General features: G+C 42.7%; 1 protein-coding gene across 12 annotated transcripts in view; it reads left to right on the forward strand.

Moving 5' to 3' along the window:
• The window catches only part of DGKA (diacylglycerol kinase alpha), a 328,604-nt gene extending 317,125 nt beyond the window's left edge, over positions 1-11,479 (forward strand). For all 12 annotated transcript variants that reach the window (XM_063952594.1, XM_063952597.1, XM_063952596.1 and 9 more), the window contains one exon: positions 10,176-11,479. In XM_063952594.1, coding sequence (XP_063808664.1) covers positions 10,176-10,256 — 81 coding nt within the window. In that variant the 3' untranslated portion in view covers positions 10,257-11,479. The remainder of the gene's footprint in view (positions 1-10,175) is intronic.
• The last annotated feature ends 13,820 nt before the right edge of the window (positions 11,480-25,299 follow it).

A 25,299-nucleotide genomic window follows, 5' to 3' on the forward strand; every position in this document is an offset into this window, starting at 1 on the left:
CGGTTCCTCGTTGCTGGTGGAAAAAGAGTGTGGGCCCTGAAGTTAAGTGGTATCAGTTGCATTATTTTCTCTGTGACTTTTTCCATTCAAGTCTTCTACATTACTATTAGTTCTTCCAGATATAAATATATGTTTCTTATTATGTGTCGGAGAATGCCTTACGGAGAGATGTGATCGAAGTCTCACTGGGCTGTATCCTTTCTTCTACAACACTCTTCAGACATTTCTACTTAAGTGGTTGAAGTATGTTTTCTTATATAATTACTGCTGGTGTGTTACTGAATGTTTGTTCCTATTTTATGTTTTACGTGTGTTCCCCTTGACCCTCCTCCTCTGGCCCTTCTATATGTTTTTCCCAATTTAGGCATTCCGCTGGATTGCCCTTTTGGGTTCTGAAATGTTTCCTCATTTGATTATTTGATTTCTTGTTTCAATTTTTGGTGTGCATGTACAGGTTTAACACAACACCCTAGCTATATATGTTTTTGTCTATGCCCGCTCGCTGGGACGGGACAGACGCTGTTACGTACAAATATATTGACTATTTTGTGGCCTAGGGATGGTATAGGATAACATGGTTACTTTGGTTGATAGCTCCACAAGGATTCAATCCTCAAATTTGTTTCATGGAATGTAGAGGGACTCAACTCCCCTATCAAGAGGCGCAAAGTGCTAACATATTTAAACGTCTCAAGCCAGACATTGCGTTTTTACAGGAGACCCACTGGGATGTGAAAGACCCTAATGTGCTTAAGGGACCCCGGATTGGTGAATTTAAAACGGCTTCATTCACAGCCAAGCAAAGGGGGTTTTTAATTTTGTTTAGAAAACACTTGCCATATACCATCAGAGATACTTGGTCTGAGCCAGACGGCCATTTTCTTTTTAATAAAGTTACTCTTCTAGGTTCCCTGTACACACTGGCTGCGATATATGCTCCGACGGGCTCCACTAAGCCATTTCTCACCAATTTATATTCAAAATTACAGTCTTGGGCAGAAGGGGGAAATATTGCTCGGTGGTGATTTTAATTGTGTTATCTCTAGGGGCTTGGACAGGGTATGGGTGGGGATGACTCCTCCTTGACTTTGTAGATGGACTCATTATGACTGTGTGATCCATGGAGATGACAACATCCGATTTCACGCGAGTATACATTCTATTCCCACCCACATCATTCGTCTTCACAGATAGATTTTTGGTTACTCTCAGATACATTATTTAATAGAGTGGTTGCTACGGGTATAGATCTTATTGCACTTTCTGACCATGCCCCGGTTTGGGTTACCCTGTCTATTAAAGACCCCCTGTCCACCTCTTACAATTGGAGGTTCCCTGTGTATCTCCTCAGTCTACTGATTTCCGTAATCACTTGGTAACAGCATTTTGTAATTATGAGAAGGATAATGAAGGTCATCTTGGTGACATTCATTTGTTTTGGGCTGCGACGAAACCGGTGATTCGAGGCCAAATCATGTAATATGTGGCCAGGAAACGTAAACGGCTTTCAAAGGTGGTGGAGGAACATAGTAAATCATGAACAGTCGCATATAATGCTATGCTATTGTCTGATTCCGCTGAAACTCGACGAGAGTGTTTAGATGCTAAGCACTCGTATGATGCTTTATGTACTGAACGATATAAGAAAAAAACGCTCTGCGCTATTTAAGAACCTTCCAGACTCCAAATAAAGTGAATTCACATGTATACATAAAAACACCTTTTTATTCCGGATTAGATTAATCACATAAATCTCTAATTAGTAAATGGAACCACATAAAATTCTTAATCTAATAAAAAAGCTATCATATGCATATATAAATTTAACAACTCTAATTAATTCTTATTTTCAAAAGCCGGCTTTCTATATGCACCTAAAATAAAATATGGATCAGCTCTCATGCGTATATAATAACCACAATATGTGCAATAGGGGATATACTTATTAATTGATGTGCAAATCAGTATTCTCAGATTGTCCACTAACTGCTTGTAGAGAGACGGAATAATCAGATGTAGTAATCACCGCTTATTGTTACAAAGTCTCAAAACGGCTCCTTGTGTTATTACACTGAACACTCGTTGTTACAAAGTCTCAAGCAATTCCTTTTGCATAGATAATAGTAACAGTTCCTGATTGCCTAATCAGGCTGGCTAAATGGTAAAAACTCTCACCCTCCGTCTTACACGTAGACGGATCCAGCTGGAGATACACTGCACTGCCGGTCAGGTGCGGCCAGGGAGCTCCGGACGTCTCCGGCCCCCAACGTATGAAATGCCGCTGCAGTCCCAAATGAAGCCGCTGATGTAATTTCGCTGGCATCCGGCGTGGTGAAGTGATTCTTAGGTGATAACCGCAATGAATGATATTGTCATCAGATGTCCCTTCTTTCCTCTGACTAGTTTCGCTCGTCACTGGAGCTTCCTCATAGAGGTGTTTTTATGTATACATGTGAATTCACTTTATTTGGAGTCTGGAAGGTTCTTAAATAGCGCAGAGTGTTTTTTTCTTATATTGTCTAGCTGGTAATTCCCCTTTCTTAAAGGGGAACCATTGATTTTGTGCTTACACTAGCACAATTAATATTCAGCCGCTGATTAATATCTGTATTCCTATTAACTATTAAGGTTTTAGAATAAATATAAAATTTAAAATTTAGTACTAGCGCCGTGAGACATTCTTGTATTATGTACTGAACGAGCACAATTCACACATGATATTCAAAGTAGTAAATATTATCGTGGCTGCAGTAAATCAGGGAAACTGCTTGCTAATTTAGTTCGTTCCCACACCACCCCCTCACATATTCTTCAAATCAACCTTCAGGCTGGTCCCCCAGTCACGGATTCGTTAGGTATTTCAAATCTATTTCGGACTTATTACCAACAATTGTATGATTCACCATCTGACTATCCGTCAGAAGGTTCACAATTTCTCTTTAGAGCGTATCTGCCTGTTCTTACTGAAGCAGAGAGTGACTTGCTAACTGCACCAGTAACAGATGTGGAATTGTCCTTTTTTATTAAATCCTTAAAAAAGGTAAATTCCCAGGCCCAGATGGTTTTGGGGCAGAATATTATCAACTACTGCAAGACCATCTGTTGCCACACCTACTCATATCATTTAATTCACTACTTACTGGGGAACAACCCCCCTCCAATTTCACTGAAGCTAGGACCATAGTTTTCCCAAAACCAAGAAAAGACCCCACACAGGTCCAATCATATAGGCCTAGCTCCTTATTAAATCAGGACTTGAAATAATTCACTAAATTATTGGTGCAGCGAATGCAAGACTTTCTCCCTCGGATAATACGTCCAGCCCAGAACGGTTTTGTAAAGGGCAGAACTTCGGTACATAATGTACGTATGCTGGTGGCTGATCTGCATCGCTATCACTAATTGGGTAATCAGGAAGCCATAATTGTCAGTTGTGATGCCGACAAAACTTTTGATAGAGTTTCCTGGTCACATATATTACGAATACTCCACGCTCAACAGTTTGGCCCAGATTTTGTAGGAATATTCAAAATGTTGTATTCCCACCCGGTGGCCCATTTGACAATTAATGGATTGTACTCGTTGCCTTTCATATTGTCCAGGGGAACTCGCCAGGGTTGCCCGCTCTCGCCACTCCTATTTAACTTGGCATTACATCCACTAATTAGAGTATTTTTCAAAGATATGACGTGGCAGGGTGTTCAGCTTGGTGATACAGAGGTAAGTATCGGCTTTCGCAGACGACTTACTTTTGTATATAAGCAACCCAAAACAGGCGCTTCCTAATCTACAGGGCATTCGGGCCGATTTCCAGCTAGTGTCAGGTTTTCTTATATATTTTAATAAAACGGAAGCCTTAGCGCTACATCCTGATGCTCAGTCGAGTTGGGGCTCCTCGTTTCCTTTTCGTTGGGCTCAGGGCCATTTAATTTATTTAGGTCTGCGGTTCCCTAGTGATATAACTAATATCTAGTCAATCAATTATTCTCACTTTATAGCCCAAATGTTTAAATATTTTGAAAAATGGAAGCACCTACCATTATCTTACATTGGACGCTGCCATTTATTCAAAATGATATAGTTTCCCCGGCTTTTATACCCGGTCCAAATGTTGCCCTGCCTTTGAAATAAAAGTGATATTGCCTCTATTAACAGGGCATTGTCCAAATTAATATGGGTGGGTAAGCGCCCTAGGATTTTGTTAATGAAATAGCAGCAACCGTTACTGATGGGTGGTATTAATCTCCCCAACATTCAGGATTACGCAATAGCTTTGAATTTAAGGTATGCATTGGACTGGGTGGGAAATGCCAATAATTTCATTAATTTAGATGGATCGGGCTTTTCGTCTAGATGGCTCTTTAATTTCTCTTTTGTACACTTCGGCATCTTCTTTGCCCAAGGTGGTGAATTATAACCCGCTGTTATATAATCCATGTATAGCCTGGCGCTTCTCTCGTAGGCAGTTGGGCTTATCTTATACTCGCACAATTTTTTCACCATTGCTGAATAATCGGGACTTTCAAAAGGGTAGCCCAGATAAGATCTTCCAGACTCGGCATCTCCATGGACTTAGCTTGGCTTATCATTTTATAGATGATGGTTTCTCCTCTGCCCACACTCTAACGAAACTTAAACAGCTATTCCTCAAGGTGCAAATCCCCCTCTTTGCTTATTTCCAAGCTCGTAGTTTTGTTACAAAATTGCTCTCTTCAGCTTCCAAATCACCTTCATAATATAGATGTTTTGATAAAAGGCCATCTGAGTATCTCTTTTCCTACCTCTCTATTATATGAACAGGTGAGGAAGAGATTAGATCTTAGTACTATGACTACAGGTATGGCTAAAGGGAGGGACTCTACTTCCAGTCTCCCCTTGCAAACCATTGTTAAGGCATCTGTTATACTGACTAAGCAATTGATATCTTCTTCATTCACAGAAATGCAATATAAGATTCTTCATAGGGTGTATTATACCCCAAAGCTTCGATTAATTACGGGAGTAACGGATAACTGTAATTGTTTTAAATGCCAACACCCAGATGCCGATATTCTCCACTGTATCTGGTCTTGTAATGTGGTACACTCCTGTTGGCTTATTGTTCAATCCTATGTGAATAACAGTTTGCATATCCCGTTTGTTGTTATGATGCCAATGGCAATGTGGAATTATTATACCCCACCCATGCTCCCTGAGTACACTCCGGGTATTAGGTTGCTACTGGCTAAAAAAGCAGCAGTGGCAAAAAAAACATTCTATCCCAATGGATCCATTCTAAATCCATCCCATTGTCGCTTATGTTTCCTAGATTGGCTCATGTTTACAGGATGGAGTGGGTTGAATGCTCTTTAGACTTAGAATCTAGAACTCATACATTTTTTTATGTTTGGCTACCTTATGTACTTACATTGTCTGCTGGAGAAAAAGATTTATCCGTGGTACAGTCCGCCTTACCACGTGGTACAACCTGGCTACGATAGAGCGAGGCTCCCCGCCATTCTAGGAGGTTTATCTATACCTGGGACATGTACTTCTCCTAATAAGCCATACTTTGCTCTTCTTCTCTCTTGGATGTAATGTATCTATTCCCTGCAGAGGTTGTTCCTCTGTATTTCTATGATTGCTTCTTTCTTACAATGGAGCTACTGTATGTTCCTATTTTACATTCTGTGTTGACCTGTATCTATGCTGATATCGCTGATATTGTTATTTGCTTACCAATAAGCATATTTAAAAAATAATATATATATATATATATATATATATATAAATATAATATAGACTGCCTGCGGTGTTAACTTCTTCATAAATTTCCACTGTAATAGTTACAATTTCATATAAAACATCAAACTTGTACGACTGCAGCTGATACAATGATTCGCCTGGGTGTCCTCCAGTATGTGGGTGAGACCTCCAGGCCTCTTAAAAATAGGATTAGAAAGCATTTGCTGAAAAATAATAAAGAACTCTCTACACCCAGTCAGCCTTATACAGAGGTGGACCCAGTGGCGATGTCAGATGCAAGCGGCTGATGTCTTCAGTCTGCACACATAACCAGATAGTTACTGGCCTTATACAGAGGTGGACCCAGTGGCGATGTCAGATGCAAGCGGCTGATGTCTTCAGTCTGCACACATAACCAGATAGTTACTGGCCTTATACAGAGGTGGATGCAGTGGCGATGTCAGACGCAAGCGGCTGATGTCTTCAGTATGCACACGTGACCAGATAGTTACTGGCCTTATACAGTGGTGGATGCAGTGGCGATGTCAGATGCACGTGGCCAATGCTTTCAGTCTGCACCTGTGACTGGATAGTTACTGCTCAAAGAAGCAGAACAATATTGCACTCAGAGACATGCAATTTTGCTGGCCGTCTTTTTGTGGTAACTAGTCTAAAAATGCAGTTGAACTGATTGCCATGTTCAGATAGTGCTTCTGCGCCTTCATAGGACTGGTGAGACCGTTATAATTAAATGATATGACTATACAGCAATGGATTAGTGGGGGTCTCAATAGGAAGACCATTGTCCATGGCACTAGCATACAGGCGTAGTCATGACTGCGGCAATAGGCGCAGGCGCATATGCAACTGTGTCCACCTCTGAATTAGGGCAAGTGTTTCTAAATATTTTTCAAAACTCATCATAATACCACCACCAGACAATTAGTAAGTAGTAAAGGTCTATCCTACTTACACCCTCATCTCTCCCATTAACCAGATTCAGAGCCCAGAATTGATTAGCGCTTGCTTGCTTCTAGGTCACCGTTACTGATTAACAATACAGTGGCATAAAAAAGTTATTGCCCCCTATCTGATGTCTTCTATGTTTACATATTTACCACAGTTAATTGTTTCAGATCTTCAAACACAATTGAATATGAATAAACTGAGTAAACAGAAAATAGTTTTTATATGATCATTTTATTTAATGAAGAAAAAAGTTATCTAAAAACACCTACAGTATATCACGCATGTGAAAAACGAATTGCCCTCCTAAACTTAATAACTGGTTGTGTCACCTTTAGACATATATTCAGTTGATGTCGGATCCTTTCTGACATTTCAGTATTCCTGTAGGATCTGGCCATTCCCGACAGTGCCGATCTGACTTTTTTTAAGTCAGATTGACATTGTCGGAAACAGGGCTAAAACCTGATTTGGCCATGCTTTTAACAAAACACGTGGATCCACGACTATTAAGCCGATCCACTTGTTCTCCGACAAGTCAGAATTGCCGACTTGACTGAAAAACGGCAGGAGGATTGAATAGATCGGAACAGTTTCCAACCTAAAAAAGTCGGAAACTGCCATCTTTCCGACAAGATGGCAGTACCGACTACAATTGAATACCCCCCTATGTAGCAATGACTGTAACCAAACACTTCCAATAACTGGAGATCAGTCTATCACATCGCTGTGGAGGAATTTTGGCTCCATCTTCTTTGCAGATTTGCTGTAATTCACCATATTGGAGGGTTTTCGATCATGTACTGTCCATTTAAGGTCCTGCTACAGCATTAATTAGATTCAAGTCAGCACTTTGACTAGGCCTCTCCAAAACATTAGTTTTGTTTCTTTTGAGTGATTCAGATGTGGACTTGCTCCTGTGCTTCAAATTGTTGTCTTGCTGCATAATCCATTGCACTTGAGCTTCACGGACTGATATCAGACACTTTCCCTTATTCTCCGCTTTAGTCATGAGTCCATCAGTTATGGCAAGTTGCCCATTTCCTGAAGCAGCACATTACCCCCACCATGTTTTATTGTTGGTATGATGTTCTTATTTGTGGAATGCTGTGTTAGCTTTACACCAGATGTAACAGGACACATATCTTCCAAAAGGTTACATTTTTAACTTGGCAATTCACAGAACATTGGCCCAAAAGGTTTGGGCTAATCAGTGTGATTTTTTTAGCAGATGTGAGGTGAGCCTTTATGTTCCTCTTGGTTAGCAGTAGCTCTCCCATGGATACCATTTTGTTCAGTCTCTTTTCTTACAGTGGAACCATGCACAGTGACATTAACTGAGGCCAGCAAGGCCTGCAGTTCCTTAGATGCTATTTTGTGGCTTTCTGGATGAGCTGTCGGTGTGCTTTTGGAGGAATTCTAGTAGTCTGGCCACTCCTGGGAAGATTCACCACTGGTTCAAGTTTTATCCATTTGGAGATAATAGCTCTCATTGTGGTTCACTAGAGTTCTAGAGCCTTAGGCTTTGTAACCCTTTGCACACTGATAAATTTCAAAAACTTTCTCATCTCTTATGGAATTTCTTTTGATCATGGCATACAGTGTTGCTTGTTGAGTAAGCCAACTTCACATTGCTGGAAAAGTTCTATTTAAGTGATGTTTAGATTCAACAGGACTGGCAGTAATAAAGCCTTATTATGCCTAGTCTAACTGCACCCAGTTGTTAATTCAGTTTGGTTCAATGGTTGAGTGAGTAACTATAGGGACAATTACAATTTCACACAGGTCTAGTTAGTGTTGATAACTTACTTTCTTCAATAACTGAAATTATCATTTAAAACTGTATGTTGTGTTTACTCAGATTGTCTTTACATTATATTGTATTTAGGGCCTAATTCAGACCTGATGAAAACGCACAGCAGCCGATCAGGTCTGAACTGCGCATGCTCCGGCGCCGCAGTGCGCTGGCGCATGCCAGACAGCCGTTGGCCATCTCAGCCCAGCGATTGCCTCTGCATGATTGACAGGCAGAGGCAGGCTGCCAGCGTTTGACCTCCGTTTTAGGGGCACAGACCATGCGGAGGGCGGGTTGCGGCCGCTACGTTATGTCACATGCTGCGACTCGGACAGCGACGAGTAGCTCCTTGCCAGGGCGCAGGAGCTGCACAGGTGGGGAGCTACTCATCAAGTACAAAAGCCGCTTTTGTACTTGTGCGGGGGGGCAGGGGGGGTGCTTTAGGTAGGGCCTGATAATACCCCTTTCAGATAGAAACAGAAATTACCGGGTGAATCCGTTCCACCCAGTAATTTCATGAAACACGCGGGTCCTTTTTCTGTGTGAAAGGGTCAACCCATTTTGTAATTCCTAGGACTTTGACCCTGGAATCTACCAGGGTCGGAGACACGGGAATGTGAATTTTGACATGGGCTGACCCTTTCACACAGACCAAATTACCGGGTCAAAGTTCTCTACCAAGTAATGTGCATGTCTGTGTGAAAGGGGGGGGGTCAGGCAGGTCCCGGCAAAACAACCCGGCAGTGAAATGCTGGGTAATTGCCGGGACTTTCAGACTTTTCTGTCTGAAAGTGGTATAACTGATCGTAGCCATGGAAAATTATGCATGTATACGATCAGGTCTGAATTAGGCCCTTAATTTAATGATTTGAACAATTAAGTAAAAATAGAAGAATTCAGGAAGGGTACAAAAAACTTCTTCATGCCACTGAACCTCTCACCACCTGCCTACTGGTGTGCCTACTATTAGGTCTTTTGCACCAGTAGCAGAGAAAAGAATCCCACACAGGATAAGTTTAGCATCGTCCTAAGTGATTTTTATTTTACAAAGCATGGATTTTGGCTTCTACATGGCCAATTGGAATATAAGTTGACACTTTACGGGAAAAGACACTTTTTTGCATGTATTTGAGGAATCTGTGCAGCTCTTTAGATGGGTGCTACAGGTTGAGTCTCCTTATGCGAAAAGCTCAGGACCAGAAGCATTTCGGATTTGGGATTTTTCCTGATTTTTTTTATGTATTACTCATAATGAAATGGAGCATTTTATTTGGGTTCCTCAATTTGTCTCCAATGAATCTGCTTACTTTATCCATTGGATTAAAATGTGAGTTTAGGCTTATTTTTCCTGATGTCATTGCTCCTAACAGGACTGAATGCATGTTATCTGGCTGTTCACTTTGGCATCGGTTATAAAGGAATAATCTCATTTGTATCAAAATTCTTTTAATTTTATTTACCCTTTTTGCAAAATAGTAGAGATGCTAAAAGAATTGTTACGATCATTATGGGTCATATTTACGTGTGGTCAAACCTCTTTCAGCCTATATGTGCGGTTCATTTCCAACCACATTACCAGACCCAAGTAAAGCTAGAAGTGATCCGATGTGCGACCTCAGATGTATATATGTTCTAAATTAGTCTAATTCATTTGTTATTTACTGAGTGATTATTGCATCTTGTCTTTCAGATCAAGATCACACACAAGAATCAGGCACCAATGCTGCTGGCACCTCCACCAAGATCCTCAAGTTTCTTCTCCCTCAAGTAACAAACAGGGTCAGCAAGACCTTAAATTATCAATGATGACTTCTTCTAGCGTCAGAAATCAGGAGTCCATGGACCTTTAGCATAGCCCTATTCCCTCACTTTTCTCCTGCTGTAAACCAATTGTATGGTCGGCTCATCGAGGGAAAGCCTACCTGCCTTCATCAGTGCTTTTTGACCATCTTGATTAACAGCTGGGCTGTCATAGATCATGAGAAATATTCGCTATATGAGCAGTATGTGAAAAAATAATTTCATTTTCTGTAAGAGCTTTATATATTATGTATTTTCAAGCATAACACACTGACATATGAAGATCTTGTGTTCCTAGAGGCCTGTTAGATATACTACTCTTTACATTCATCTCACTGTATTCTTAAATACTACTGTACAGATAACCACTGAAGCATAGCACATATACAGTACTAGGATAGGAATATATTTTCCACAAAAGCTATTTTAATTGTATTTGTGACATCTCCATTCTACAAAAATTTCCATTGAGATTATATGTTTACAAAATCCGGTATTTTTACATTAGAGTTATAAAGGAAGACTTACATTAGGCGGTCAGTCATAGAAAAGAATAGAAAGTACAAGCTTACCGCCCATATGTTCCATAGCTGCAGTGTATAGTAATATACTATTGAGAATGTTACCTATATTCTATTGCAGTTTCACAAAAAGGTACGAACCACAAAAGCTTAGGAAATCAGATTACATTGCACTGTTTTTATTTATATTTTTAACTTATGACGCATATACTGAGCATTTATAAAAGTGGCAGAACGTAATTTAATTTAGATAATAATTTTAATGATAGTAAATAAATTCATACAACATTGATTACTGTTTCTGGAAACAGAAGCCTCGCTTATTACATTGTGTTGCCAAATTCAGTTTACACAATTCCGCATATGGATATTTTTAAATATTGATTCTGCACAGTCATGTTTTAGAGGAAATACAGCAAGAAAAACATAACATAAAAAGCCTGCTGATGCATAAAGTTAAAAAGAAGAAAAATGTCAGATTACTAGGAGATGATTTAGAAATAGCACTTCAATTAATTACATTCAGAGGAACATCTTTAAATATGAGATAATGTAACCACTACTGTCAGTTGTAAGGATTAGCAGTTATGGATTTATGCACCCTGTCCCCTGCTGTCCTTAAGATGCAGTGAACCTTGGGGCAGATGTATTAACCTGGAGAAGGCATAAGGAAGTGATAAAGCAGTGATATGTGCAAGGTAATAAAGGCACCAGCCAATCAGATCCTAACTGTTAATTTACATATTAGAGCTGATTGGCTTGTGCCTTTATCACCTTGCACATATCACTGATTTATCACTTCCTTATGCCTTCTCCAGGTTAATACATCTGCCCCCTTGTGCTTTTCATTTTCCTAGCTGGTGCTACTGATGTTGCGACCCCTGCTTTCAGCTGATGCACTGCCTGCCCCCATTTCTGCTGTACGTCTTACAGAATGGAGACTCCTGTTCAGGACCAGACGGGCAGAGGCAGTGATAACATGCTAACATGTTGGCTGACAGCAAGGTTACAGCATTGGCATCATCCTCTGCCGATCTACTGTAATCAGCCTGGGAGGTTAATAATATGTGTAATTAGCCATTTTGATATTAGAACATGGCAGATTTGCAAATATTTACAGGAACACCAATAAAATGTTCATTAATGTATTTTATAATGTAAAGGACTTAAAATCCCTCATCTGTAACTGTACACCTATCTTTTCAGTACGTTATTACTGACAGAATAAACAGACAAAGATTTTATGGCCTCAGATCTTAAAATGTGCCTATTGCAAGACAGAGTGTCGCTGTTGTGTGTGCTGAATAGAGCTCAACAATCACTAGACGACTCCAGAAGGAAAATTTACTTAGCTCCCGATTTGATTCGAGTTTGCATTTTCATTCGAAAATGCAACTCTGTAATTTACTAAACAGCAATCACGGCAGAGTTCTACCAATTTGTATTAAGATACACTGCCATCCACACAAATACGAATCAATAGACCATTGGCCAAACATGGTTGGATTTTCACATACACCTCTTAGAACACGGGAACTTACCAAGAATTCGTATTCTCAATCACTGCCGACAATAGCCATACACTGCTGGAAATGACTGGAATTTGTACACCAATACAGGGCTGAAACTAGGATGTTTGGTACCCGGAGCAAGGGACACAATGAAGTTATTTCAAGGATGGATTATTTCCAAATACTACTGAGTACCATCATTATACAGTGCTCCGTCTGCACCACCCCGGGACTCCGCAATAACTTCATTGTGTCCCTTGGTACTACCGGCATCAGGGCTCCAGCTTCACTTCAGCCTCCATAAGCAACAAGGATATGCGGGACCACAACACCGGAACAGCTCTGTCAGGTGCTCCGAATAGAGAACCGCTTCTGGCCATTGAGCAACAAATTGTAAGCAGCGACATTTACCAGCATTCCACGCCGCACAATAATGCTTGCCTCTGGACACAAGAAATAGTTGACCACCGCAGCATACAGCATATACCGCAACCATTGGCGGCTGACAACATTGAATGCGGCTATGACAACTGAATGCCCTGGGCTGTGGGTGGCGGTCATAGCCACGGGCTTCATCCCTGGCCCTTGGGTGCCTGGAGGGGGGGGACCTCTTTATTGGTGGTCCCCACCTCCCCAGGGAACCCCAGACAGGGGTGACTAGTTGCTGAGGTAATGCCACGACCTCCGTAAATGCCACGACCTATGTAAATGTGGCTCCCGGCTGTGGCATTATCTCCTTAACTAGTGGAGCCCAGTGCTGGTTTCAAAACTACGGGGGACCTCTATGTCCTTTTTACCCCATATTTTTTGGAACCAGGACCAATCCAAGAGCTCGGTGCTGATTTTTAAAATACTGGGAACGCCTACCCAATTTTTTCACTGTATTTTAACAACCAGGACTGGCTCAAAGAGCCCGGGGCTGGTTATATTCAGGAGAGAGGACCCCACATAATTGTTTTTTTTTTTTTTTAAATAGTTAAATAATGTACACAATGAAGCCTTGCACAGATCTCAGTGATCTGGTCGGGCTTCATTGTGTCATGTCCGGCAGTGTTTTACTAAACTCTCCCATAAAACACTGTCCGACAATACAAATGACTTCGAAATCAGTAAACCTGAAATGAAAAAACACTGTAGTTTAGTAAATTACAGTGTTTTGTTTTGTTTGTTTTTTTAAAGTTGCAATCTCAAACAGCCGATGTCAGTCGAGATTGAAATAGTCAACTACATGAATCTTAGTAAATTAACCCCCAGGGGTTCAGTGGGGTTATTGCTGATTGAATATATATACTCATGATTATTGGTTCAGCTCATAAAATGCCTGCTTCCATGATGTATTGCCAGTAACCATGTCACTGCATGACACTATCTGGTGGGAACAGAGGTGAAACTAGACTTTCTATTACCCGGTGCAAAGACAGCTCTATGCACCCCCCCAGTATATAGTAATCAACCTCTGCCTGTATTACCCTAATATAATGCAGAAAACATCACAGAGACCACCACACAAAACATAGCGAATTGCAGTGGCTGTAATATAATGCACAGAAACTTACAGTGACTGCCATATAATACAGAGCACATTACAGTGACTGCCATAAAATACAGAGAACATCACAGTTTTCAGCATATAATACATAACTCATTACAGTGACTGACATACAACACAGAAAACCTCACACTTCCTTATAATACAGAAAACATCACAGTGGTCAGCATATAAGACAGAGCTCATCACAGTGACGGTCATACTGGTTGAGTATCCCTTATCCAAAATGCTTGGGACCAGACGTATTTTGGATATCAGATTTTTCCGTATTTTGGAATAATTGCATACCATACTGATATATCATGGTGATGGGACCTAAATCTAAGAACAGAATGTATTTATGTTACATATACACCTTATACACACAGCCTGAAGACAATTTTAGCCAATATTTTTTTATAACTTTGTGCATTAAACAAAGTGTGTCTACATTCACACAATTCATTTATGTTTCATATACACCTTATACACAGCCTGAAGGCCATTTAATACAATATTTTTAATAACTTTGTGTATTACACAAAGTTTGTGTACATTGAGCCATCAAAAAACAAAGGTTTCACTATCTCACTCTCACTCAAAAAACTCCGTATTTCGGAATATTTGGATATGGGATACTGAACCTGTATAATGAAGAGCACCACAGTGACTTCTGTATAATACAGAAAACATAACAGTGGACACCATATAATATAAAGCAGTGTGACCATCCTATACAGGGCCTATTTTTGATTGCCTTACAATCATTCCTTCATCGGTAATTAACCCTTCTTCAAAAATTAACTACTTCAGCATCATCATAATAGCCCCATTCAATGCAATTAACTATTGTAAAGGGGTTAATTATATAATCCCCATTATAATCAATTAATTCTGTTTATGTACACTAACTCCCCAGGGGTTTATCAATAATTGCATACTCAATGTGATCAGGCCGCGATATTAGAATCACATTGCAGCATGCAATTACACTGGGCAATTCTATGAAGGCACAGTCACAGGGATAAGAGCCCATCTTAGCAATGTGCTCAAAGTGGTAGCGGGTCTCCTGCACAGGCTTGGTGGGCATTGCTAGGCAGGGTTCCAGCTAAATGGGCAATCTGTAGCCAGTTTGGGTATGTGTGACCAGTGGTCAGGTGAGCTGGTCGTGGGGGGTGGGGCTCGCTGCGCTCACTACAAATTCTATTCCCACTCTATGGGTGTCATGGACACCCACAAGTGGGAATAGTCCATGCTGACCGGCAGGATTGTGAGTGATATTGTAGCCCATAGTCTACAACATGCTAATGCCTTCTTCAGATGGCGTTTTCTGCGGAAGACAAGCTCAGGAAAGCTTTGCATTTCTGAGCTTGGTAAATCTGACATTGTATCCCCCATAGAAACCTATGATAGCTGTAGCTGCTGTCGGAAATGGAGGGACAGCAGCAGACATCTCCAATATCTCCTGCGGTCCCTCTGTGATACTAAATATTTACAGTTACCCACTGGGTGTTTTTGAGGACTAGGCAGCAAATATTTAATGATAAATAGGCCCCTCAGTATCATTAAAGAAAATCATTGATTAACCCCATTAAAGTATTAGTCGCTTATTGCTTACGTTACCCGTCATAAACTATCACCTACCTGATGGCGATCTCATCTGTTCCTCCTGCAACCACACAGCATTCAGGTAATAGCAGTTTGTCAGCAGTGCAGTACAAGTCCTACCAAGGCAGCAGTCAGTGACTGAGAAGCCATGCAGCCTATTACTGCGGGACTAACCATATGCTGACAAACTACTTCATGAGATTGGGGCTGCAGCTCCTAGGGCATGTGCCCTGGCTGGCCCGCTGGTGGGAGGAGGTAACACCACCACTCATTTTAAAACGTTTGGATGGCTATATATTTATAGTAATCACACAGAACCAGCTGTATTCTTATATCATATGAGGAGTAAAATTCAGCGCTGAAGAAATCTATAGTTAATATCAGAGGGGAAAATTCTTTATCCCAGTGTTTGGCACATACAGCTCATTTGTTGTTACCATGTACACACTTCAGTCCATAGTGCACATTCCTGTCACCAAACCAGTGGAGGCAGCCATTATGGAGCCTGAAGCTCTAGTCATGAGGCTGTAGCTTATCCCTAGAATGCAGCACCTTCTGACTGTCAGTGTTTGAGTGGTCTCACTAGCTCCAGCATACCAATTCAGGTCACACACTGCATGTGTATATGGTACAATGTTCATGTTAGGCCATTTGATGTATACTAGTATACACATTTAATTTTGTCATTTAAAGCTCCATATTTTCATATATATATATATATATATATATATATATATATATAGTGGGGATTGAAAGTTTGGGCACCCCAGGCAAAAATTCATTTTAATGTGCAAAAAGAAGCCAAGGAAAGATGGAAAAATCTCCAAAAGGCATCAAATTACAGATTAGACATTCTTATGACATGTCAAAAAAAGTTTGCGTTTATTTCCATCATTTACACTTTCAAAAGAACAGAAAACAAAAAATGGCGTGTGCAAAAGTTTGGGCACCCTGCAGAGTTAATACCTTGTACTGCCCCCTTTGGCAAGTATCACAGCTTGTAAATGCTTTTTGTAGCCAGCCAAGAGTCTTTCAATTCTTGTTTGAGGTATCTTCGCCCATTCTTCCTTACAAAAGTCTTCCAGTTCTTTGAGATTCCTGGGCTGTCTGTGACGCACTGCTCTTTTAAGGTCTAGCCATAGATTTTCAATTATGTTGAGGTCAGGAGATTGTGAAGGCCATGGCAAAACCTTCAGTTTACGCCTCTTGATGTAATCCACCGTGGATTTTGAGGTGTGTTTAGGATCATTATCCATTTGTAGAAGCCAGCCTCTCTTTAACTTCAGCTTTTTCACAGATGGCATCAAGTTAGCGTCCAAAATTTGCTGGAATCTTATTGAATCCATTTTTCCTTCTACTCGTGAAATGTTCCCTGTGCCACTGGCTGCAATACAACCCCAAAGCATGATTGATCCACCCCCATGCTTAACAGTTGGACAGAGGTTCTTTTCATTAAATTCTGTGCCCTTCCTTCCCCAAACGTACCTTTGCTCATTCCGGCCAAAAAGTTCTATTTTAACCTCATCGGTCCACAGAACTTTATTCCAAAATGCATCAGGCTTGTCTATATGTTCATTTGCAAACTTCAAACGCTGATTTTTGTGGTGAGGACGTAGAAGAGGTTTTCTCCTGATGACTCTTCCATGAAGACCATATTTGTACAAGTATCTCTTTTATAGTGGAATAGTGTACCACAACTCCAGTGTCTGCCAGATCTTCCTGGAGGGATCGTGCAGTCAAACGTGGATTTTTACTTGCTTTTCTCACAATCCTGCGAGCTGTTCTGTCTGATATTTTTCTTGGTCTTCCAGATCTTGCTTTAACTTCCACTGTTCCTGATGACTGCCATTTCTTAATTACATTCCGAACAGAGGATATGGGCAACTGATAACGCTTTGCTATCTTCTTATAGCCTTCTCCTGCTTTGTGAGCGTCAACTATTCTCAGTTTCAGTGTTCTACACAACTGCTTAGAGGAACCCATGGTGCTGATTGTTGGAGCAAGGTCAGATGAGTCTTGGCTTTTAAAACCTTTGAGATTGACATCACCTGGTCTTTCCAGACGATGATTGAGAACAATCCATGACACTGCCAGGTCTCAGCTGTCCAAAGGGGGCAGTACAAGGTATTAACTCTGCAGGGTGCCCAAACTTTTGCAGACGACATTTTTTGTTTTCTGTTCCTTTCAAAGTGTAAATGATGGAAATAAAATCAAACTTTTTTTGACATGTTATAAGAATGTCTAATCTGTAATTTGATGCCTTTTGGAGATTTTTCCATCTTTCCTTGGCTTCTTTTTGCACATTAAAATGAATTTTTGCCTGGGGTGCCCAAACTTTCAATCCCCACTGTATATATGTATTTTATTGGGTAGACCTAGCCTCCAACAGTTTATGCATTGAGGAGATTGTACAGCCCTTACATAATTATGTATATTGTAGATATGCAAGTTTTGGGAGTTCAGATAGATCTTGAACAAACTGTATTTACTTAGTCCAGACATCACAAGTCTGCACTTTCCAAACTTAAGTTACTAACTCACATAACCTACATTCTGTGTGACAAACCAATTAAATGTAACATTGATTAGAATAAAAAAAAAATCTGGATATTTTATTACACCTGTACATAAAGAGAGTCAGACATACACCAGTTACCTAAATAATTAGATCTGCAGATTTTCAATACAGTAGACGCCAAATGTTGCCTAGACATAGGTGAAAAATGGGGCCTTATGTTGCCCATCCGAATATTAGGACAGACATTCTCAAATGCAGTCTTCAAGGAACCCAAACGGTCCATGTTTTAAGTTCATCCATGCTTGACCACAGGTCATTTAACTAGCACCTCAGTCAATTTGATTTACCCATCTGTGCCAAGCCACAGAGTTGGAAAAGCTGAACCATTGGGGTACCACGTTTGAGAACCTCTGCCTTTGTCAGATTGGCAATATGTCTCCACCCATAATTTCCCAGTACAGAGTTAAAATCAAAGGAATGAAATACTAGGTTTAAGAATTGTGACAGTAAGTGACCCGTGACATTCACAATAGGTCATGTAATGGACAGAAAGGTTTCACATATGCCCACTAGTGTAGACATGTACTACAAATATGGGTTCCTCCAAATAGGTCATACCATAAGATACCACAAGTGCTGGCTGCTTTGACCAGAATAAATGGCCAATTAAAAACAAACTCATAAATGTAATAAGGCTGACTGATCAAGTTTGGATTGACTTTTTGCCAAGCAAATCCCTGTGATATGGCTGCAGCACAATGTATAGAGTATGTTGTCAGTTAGTGCTAAATACAGGTCAAAATTTATGTGGTTCCCTACCGATTGTTTGAATGACATCAGAACTTATGGACCCATGTTTGCCAGAATTTAGTGCATGATTTTTTATGAACAGCCATTACACAAATGTTTTCTGAATACCAAGACCTGCAAACCTTTGTAACCCTTACATAAAGGTCTGTATTCAAAATTAGGAGTTGACACTCCTGGATAACAGCCTGCAAACACAGTAGAAGGAGGGATTGGGGACAGACTGCTGACTGAATACAAGTCAAGGCATACAATGATCCCATGTAAAATAGGATTTTAATACCTACCGGTAAATCCTTTTCTCTTAGTCCGTAGAGGATGCTGGGGATGCTTCAAGAACCATGGGGCATAGACGGGATCCACAGGAGACATGGGCACACTATAAGACTTTGAATGGGTGTGAACTGGCTCCTCCCTCTATGCCCCTCCTCCAGACTCCATTTATAGGAACTGTGCCCAGGGAGACAGACATTTCGAGGAAAAGGATTTATTTAATTATTTTAAACTAAGGTGAGTTACAGACCAGCTCACACCTCAAACACGCCGTACAACATGGCATGCAACGGCATGACCAACAACAGTCACAGACTGACTGAACCCAACGCAACATGAGCGTAACTATAACCAAAATGCAGATACAGCCCGCACTGGGACGGGCGCCCATCATCCTCTACGGACTAAGAGAAAAGGATTTACCGGTAGGTATTAAAATCCTATTTTCTCATACGTCCTAGAGGATGCTGGGGATGCTTCAAGAACCATGGGTTTTATACCAAAGCTCTAGAACAGGCGGGAGAGTGCGGATGACTCTGCAGCACCGATTGACCAAACAAGAGGTCCTCCTCAGCCAGGGTATCAAACTTGTAAAACTTTGCAAAGGTGTTTGAACCCGACCAAGTAGCAGCTCGGCAAAGTTGTAACGCCAAGACTCCCCGGGCAGCCGCCCAGGATGAGCCCACCTTTCTGGTAGAATGGGCTTTCACCGATTTCGGTAACGGCAATCCTGCCGTAGAATGAGCCTGCTGAATCATAATACAAATCCAGCGCGCAATAGTCTGCTTAGAAGCAGGAGCCCCAATCTTGTTGGGAGCCCACAGGACAAACAGCCTCTGTTTCTCTAACGTCCTAGTGGATGCTGGGAACTCCGAAAGGACCATGGGGAATAGCGGCTCCGCAGGAGACTGGGCACAACTAAAAGAAAGCTTTTAGACTACCTGGTGTGCACTGGCTCCTCCCACTATGACCCTCCTCCAAGCCTCAGTTAGATTTCTGTGCCCGGCCGAGCTGGATGCACACTAGGGGCTCCTAGAAAGAAAGTTTATTTTAGGTTTTTTATTTTACAGTGAGACCTGCTGGCAACAGGCGGGGGGGGGGGGGGGGGGGGGGGGGGGGGAGTCCGCGAAAAAGGGGCGGAGCTATCTCCCTCAGCACACTGGCGCCATTTTCTCTTCACAGTGCAGCTGGAAGACAGCTCCCCAGGCTCTCCCCTGTAGTTTGCAGGCTCAAAGGGTTAAAAAGAGAGGGGGGGGCACTAAATTTAGGCGCAATATTGTATATACAAGCAGCTATTGGGAAAAATTCACTCAATATAGTGTTAATCCCTAAATTATATAGCGCTCTGGTGTGTGCTGGCATACTCTCTCTCTGTCTCCCCAAAGGGCTGTGTGGGGTCCTGTCCTCAGTCAGAGCATTCCCTGTGTGTGTGCGGTGTGTCGGTACGGCTGTGTCGACACGTTTGATAAGGAGGCTTATGTGATGGCAGAGCAGATGCCGATAAATGTGATGTCGCCCCCTGTGGGGCCGACACCAGAGTGGATGGATAGGTGGAAGGTATAAACCGACAGTGTCAACTCCTTACATAAAAGGCTGGATGACGTAACAGCTATGGGACAGCCGGCTTCTCAGCCCGCGCCTGCCCAGGCGTCTCAAAGGCCATCAGGGGCTCAAAAACGCCCACTCCCTCAGATGGCAGACACAGATGTCGACACGGAGTCTGACTCCAGTGTCGACGAGGTTGAGACATATACACAATCCACTAGGAACATCCGTTACATGATCCCGGCAATAAAAAATGTGTTACACATTTCTGACATTAACCCAAGTACCACTAAAAAAGGGTTTTATGTTTGGGGAGAAAAAGCAGGCAGTGTTTTGTTCCCCCATCAAATGAGTGAATGAAGTGTGAAAAAGCGTGGGTTCCCCCCGATAAGAAACTGGTAATTTCTAAAAAGTTACTGATGGCGTACCCTTTCCCGCCAGAGGATAAGGCGCTCACACGTTTGTCAAAAAAGGTGGCACTGCCGTCTTAGGATACGGCCACTTTGAAGGTACCTGCTGATAAAAAGCAGGAGGCTATCCTGAAGTCTGTATTTACACACTCAGGTACTAGACTGAGACCTGCAGATAGTGCTGCTGCAGCGTGGTCTGTAACCCTGTCAAACAGGGATACTATTTGGCCACCATAAGACGTCGTCTTATATATGAGGGATGCACAGAGGGATATTTTGCCGGCTGGCATCCAGAATTAATGCAATGTCCATTCTGTCAGGAGGGTATTAGAGACCCGACACTGGACAGGTGATGCTGACTTTAAAAGGCACATAGAGCCTTATAAGGGTGAGGAATTGTTTGGGGATGGTCTCTGGGACCTCGTATCCACGGCAACAGCTGGGAAGAAATTTTTTTTACCTCAGGTTTCCTCACAGCCTAAGAAAGCACTGTATTATCAGGTACAGTCCTTTCGGCTTCAAGAAAGCAAGCGGGTCAAAGGCGCTTCCTTTCTGCACAGAGACGAGGGAAGAGGGAAAAAGCTGCACCAGTCAGCCAGTTCCCAGAATCAAAATTCTTCCCCCGCTTCCTCTGAGTCCACCGCATGACGCGGGGGCTCCACAGGCGTAGCCAGGTACGGTGGGGGGGCCGCCTCAAAAATTTCAGCGATCAGTGGGCTCGCTCACAGGTGGATCCCTGGATCCTTCAAGTAGTATCTCAGGGGTACAAGCTGGAATTCGAGGCGTTTCCCCCCCGCCGTTTCCTCAAATCTGCCTTGCCGACAACTCCCTCAGGCAGGGAGGCTGTGCTAGAGGCAATTCACAAGCTGTATTCCCAGCAGGTGATAGTCAAGGTGCCCCTACTTCAACAAGGACGGGGTTACTATTCCACACTGTTTGTGGTACCGAAATCGGACGGTTCGGTGAGACCCATTTTAAATTTGAAATCCTTGAACACATACATAAAAAAATTCAAGTTCAAGATGGAATCGCTCAGGGCGGTTATTGCAAGCCTGGAGGAGGGGGATTACATGGTATCCCTGGACATCAAGGATGCTTACCTACATGTCCCCATTTACCATCCTCACCAGGAGTACCTCAGATTTGGGGTACAGGTTTGCCATTACCAATTCCAAACACTGCCGTTTGGACTGTCCACGGCACCGAGGGTCTTTACCAAGGTAATGGCAGAAATGATGATACTCCTTCGAAAAAAGGGAGTTTTAATTATCCCGTACTTGGACGATCTCCTTATAAAGGCAAAGTCCAAGGAGCAGTTGTTGGTCGGAGTAGCACTATCTCGGGAAGTGCTACAACAGCACGGATGGATTCTATACATTCCAAAGTCACAGCTGGTTCCTACCACACGCCTACTGTTCCTGGGGATGGTTCTGGACACAGAACAGAAAAAAGTGTTTCTCCCGCAGGAGAAAGCCAAGGAGCTGTCATCTCTAGTCAGAGACCTGCTGAAACCAAAACAGGTATCGGTGCATCACTGCACACGAGTCCTGGGAAAAATGGTAGCTTCTTACGAAGCAAAATTCCATTCGGCAGGTTCCATGCAAGAACCTTTCAGTGGGACCTCTTGGACAAGTGGTCGGGATCGCATCTTCAGATGCATCGGCTGATAACCCTGTCTCCAAGGACCAGGGTATCTCTACTGTGGTGGCTGCAGAGTGCTCATCTTCAAGAGGGCCGCAGATTCGGCATACAGGACTGGGTCCTGGTAACCACGGATGCCAGCCTTCGAGGCTGGGGGGCAGTCACACAGGGAAGAAATTTCCAAGGACTTTGGTCAAGTCAGGAGTCGTCCCTACACATAAATATTCTGGAACTGAGGGCCATTTACAATGCCCTAAGTCTGGCAAGGCCTCTGCTTCAAAACCAGCCGGTACTGATCCAATCAGACAACATCACGGCAGTCGCCCATGTAAATCGACAGGGCGGCACAAGAAGCAGGATGGCGATAGCAGAAGCCACAAGGATTCTCCGATGGGCGGAAAATCACGTCTTAGCACTGTCAGCAGTGTTCATTCCGGGAGTGGACAACTGGGAAGCAGACTTCCTCAGCAGGCGCGACCTACACTCGGGAGAGTGGGGACTTCATCCAAAAGTCTTCCAACTGTTGGTAAACCGTTGGGAAAGGCCACAGGTGGACATGATGGCGTCCCGCCTAAACAAAAAACTAGATATTGCGCCAGGTCCAGGGACCCTCAGGCAATAGCTGTGGACGCTCTAGTGACACCGTGGGTGTACCAGTCGGTTTATGTATTCCCTCCTCTGCCTCTCATACCAAAGGTACTGAGAATAATAAGAAAACGAGGAGTAAGAACGATACTCGTGGTTCCGGATGGGCCAAGAAGAGCTTGGTACCCAGAACTTCAAGAAATGATATCAGAGGACCCATGGCCTCTACCGCCCAGACAGGATCTGCTACAGCAGGAGCCCTGTCTGTTCCAAGACTTACCGCGGCTGCGTTTGACGGCATGGCGGTTGAATTCCGGATCCTAAAGGAAAAGGGCATTCCGGAGGAAGTCATTCCTACGCGGATAAAAGCCAGGAAAGAAGTAACCGCAAACCATTATCACCGTAATTGGCGAAAATATGTTGCGTGGTGTGAGGCCAGGAAGGCCCCAACAGAGGAATTTCAGCTGGGTCGTTTTCTGCACTTCCTACAGTCAGGGGTGACTATGGGCCTAAAATTGGGTTCCATTAAGGTCCAGATTTCGGCTCTGTCGATTTTCTTCCAGAAAGAACTGGCTTCACTGCCTGGAGTTCAGACATTTGTAAAGGGAGTGCTACATATTCAGCCCCCTTTTGTGCCTCCTGTGGCACCTTGGGATCTCAACGTGGTGTTGAGTTTCTTAAAATCACATTGGTTTGAGCCACTTAAAACTGTGGATCTGAAATATCTCACGTGGAAAGTGGTCATGATATTGGCCTTGGCTTCGGCCAGGCGTGTGTCAGAATTGGCGGCTTTGTCATGTAAAAGCCCTTATCTGATTTTCCATATGGATAGGGCAGAATTGAGGACTCGTCCCCAGTTTCTCCCTAAGGTGGTATGAGCTTTTCACTTGAACCAACCTATTGTAGTGCCTGCGGCTACTAGGGACTTGGAAGATTCCAAGTTACTGGACGTAGTTAGGGCCTTAAAAATTTATATTTCCAGGACGGCTGGAGTCAGGAAAACTGACTCGCTTTTTATCCTGTAGGCACCCAACGAAATAGGTGCTCCTGCTTCTAAGCAGACTATTGCTCGCTGAATTTGTAGCACAATTCAGCCGGAGCATTCTGCGGCTGGATTGCCGCATCCTAAATCAGTAAAAGCCCATTCCACGAGGAAAGTGGGCTCATCTTGGGCGGCTGCCCGAGGGGTCTCGGCTTTACAACTTTGCCGAGCTGCAACTTGGTCAGGGGCAAACACGTTTGCTAAATTCTACAAATTTGATACCCTGGCTGAGGAGGATCTTGAGTTCTCTCATTCGGTGCTGCAGAGTCATCCGCACTCTCCCGCCCGTTTGGGAGCTTTGGTATAATCCCCATGGTCCTTTCGGAGTTCCCAGCATCCACTAGGACGTTAGAGAAAATAAGATTTTACTCACCGGTAAATCTATTTCTCGTAGTCCGTAGTGGATGCTGGGCGCCCATCCCAAGTGCGGATTGTCTGCAATACTTGTACATAGTTATTGTTAACTAAAGGGTTATTGTTATGAGCCATCTGTTGAGAGGCTCAGTTATGTTTCATACTGTTAACTGGATATGGTATCACGAGTTATACGGTGTGATTGGTGTGGCTGGTATGAGTCTTACCCGGGATTCAAAATCCTTCCTTATTGTGTCAGCTCTTCCGGGCACAGTATCCTAACTGAGGCTTGGAGGAGGGTCATAGTGGGAGGAGCCAGTGCACACCAGGTAGTCTAAAAGCTTTCTTTTAGTTGTGCCCAGTCTCCTGCGGAGCCGCTATTCCCCATGGTCCTTTCGGAGTTCCCAGCATCCACTACGGACTACGAGAAATAGATTTACCGGTGAGTAAAATCTTATTTTTCCTAATCTGCGCCGTTCTGGCGACATAGATCTTCAAAGCTCTGACCACATCGAGAGACTTTGACTCCACCAAGGCGGCAGTAGCCACTGGCACCACAATTGGCTGATTAACATGAAATGATGAAACCACTTTTGGCAGAAATTGCTGACGAGTTCTCAACTCCGCTCTATCAGCATGTAAAATCAAATAGGGGCTTTTGGGAGACAAAG

This window comes from Pseudophryne corroboree, chromosome 2 (genome assembly GCF_028390025.1).
Source record: "Pseudophryne corroboree isolate aPseCor3 chromosome 2, aPseCor3.hap2, whole genome shotgun sequence".
Taxonomy (NCBI): Eukaryota; Metazoa; Chordata; class Amphibia; order Anura; family Myobatrachidae; genus Pseudophryne; species Pseudophryne corroboree.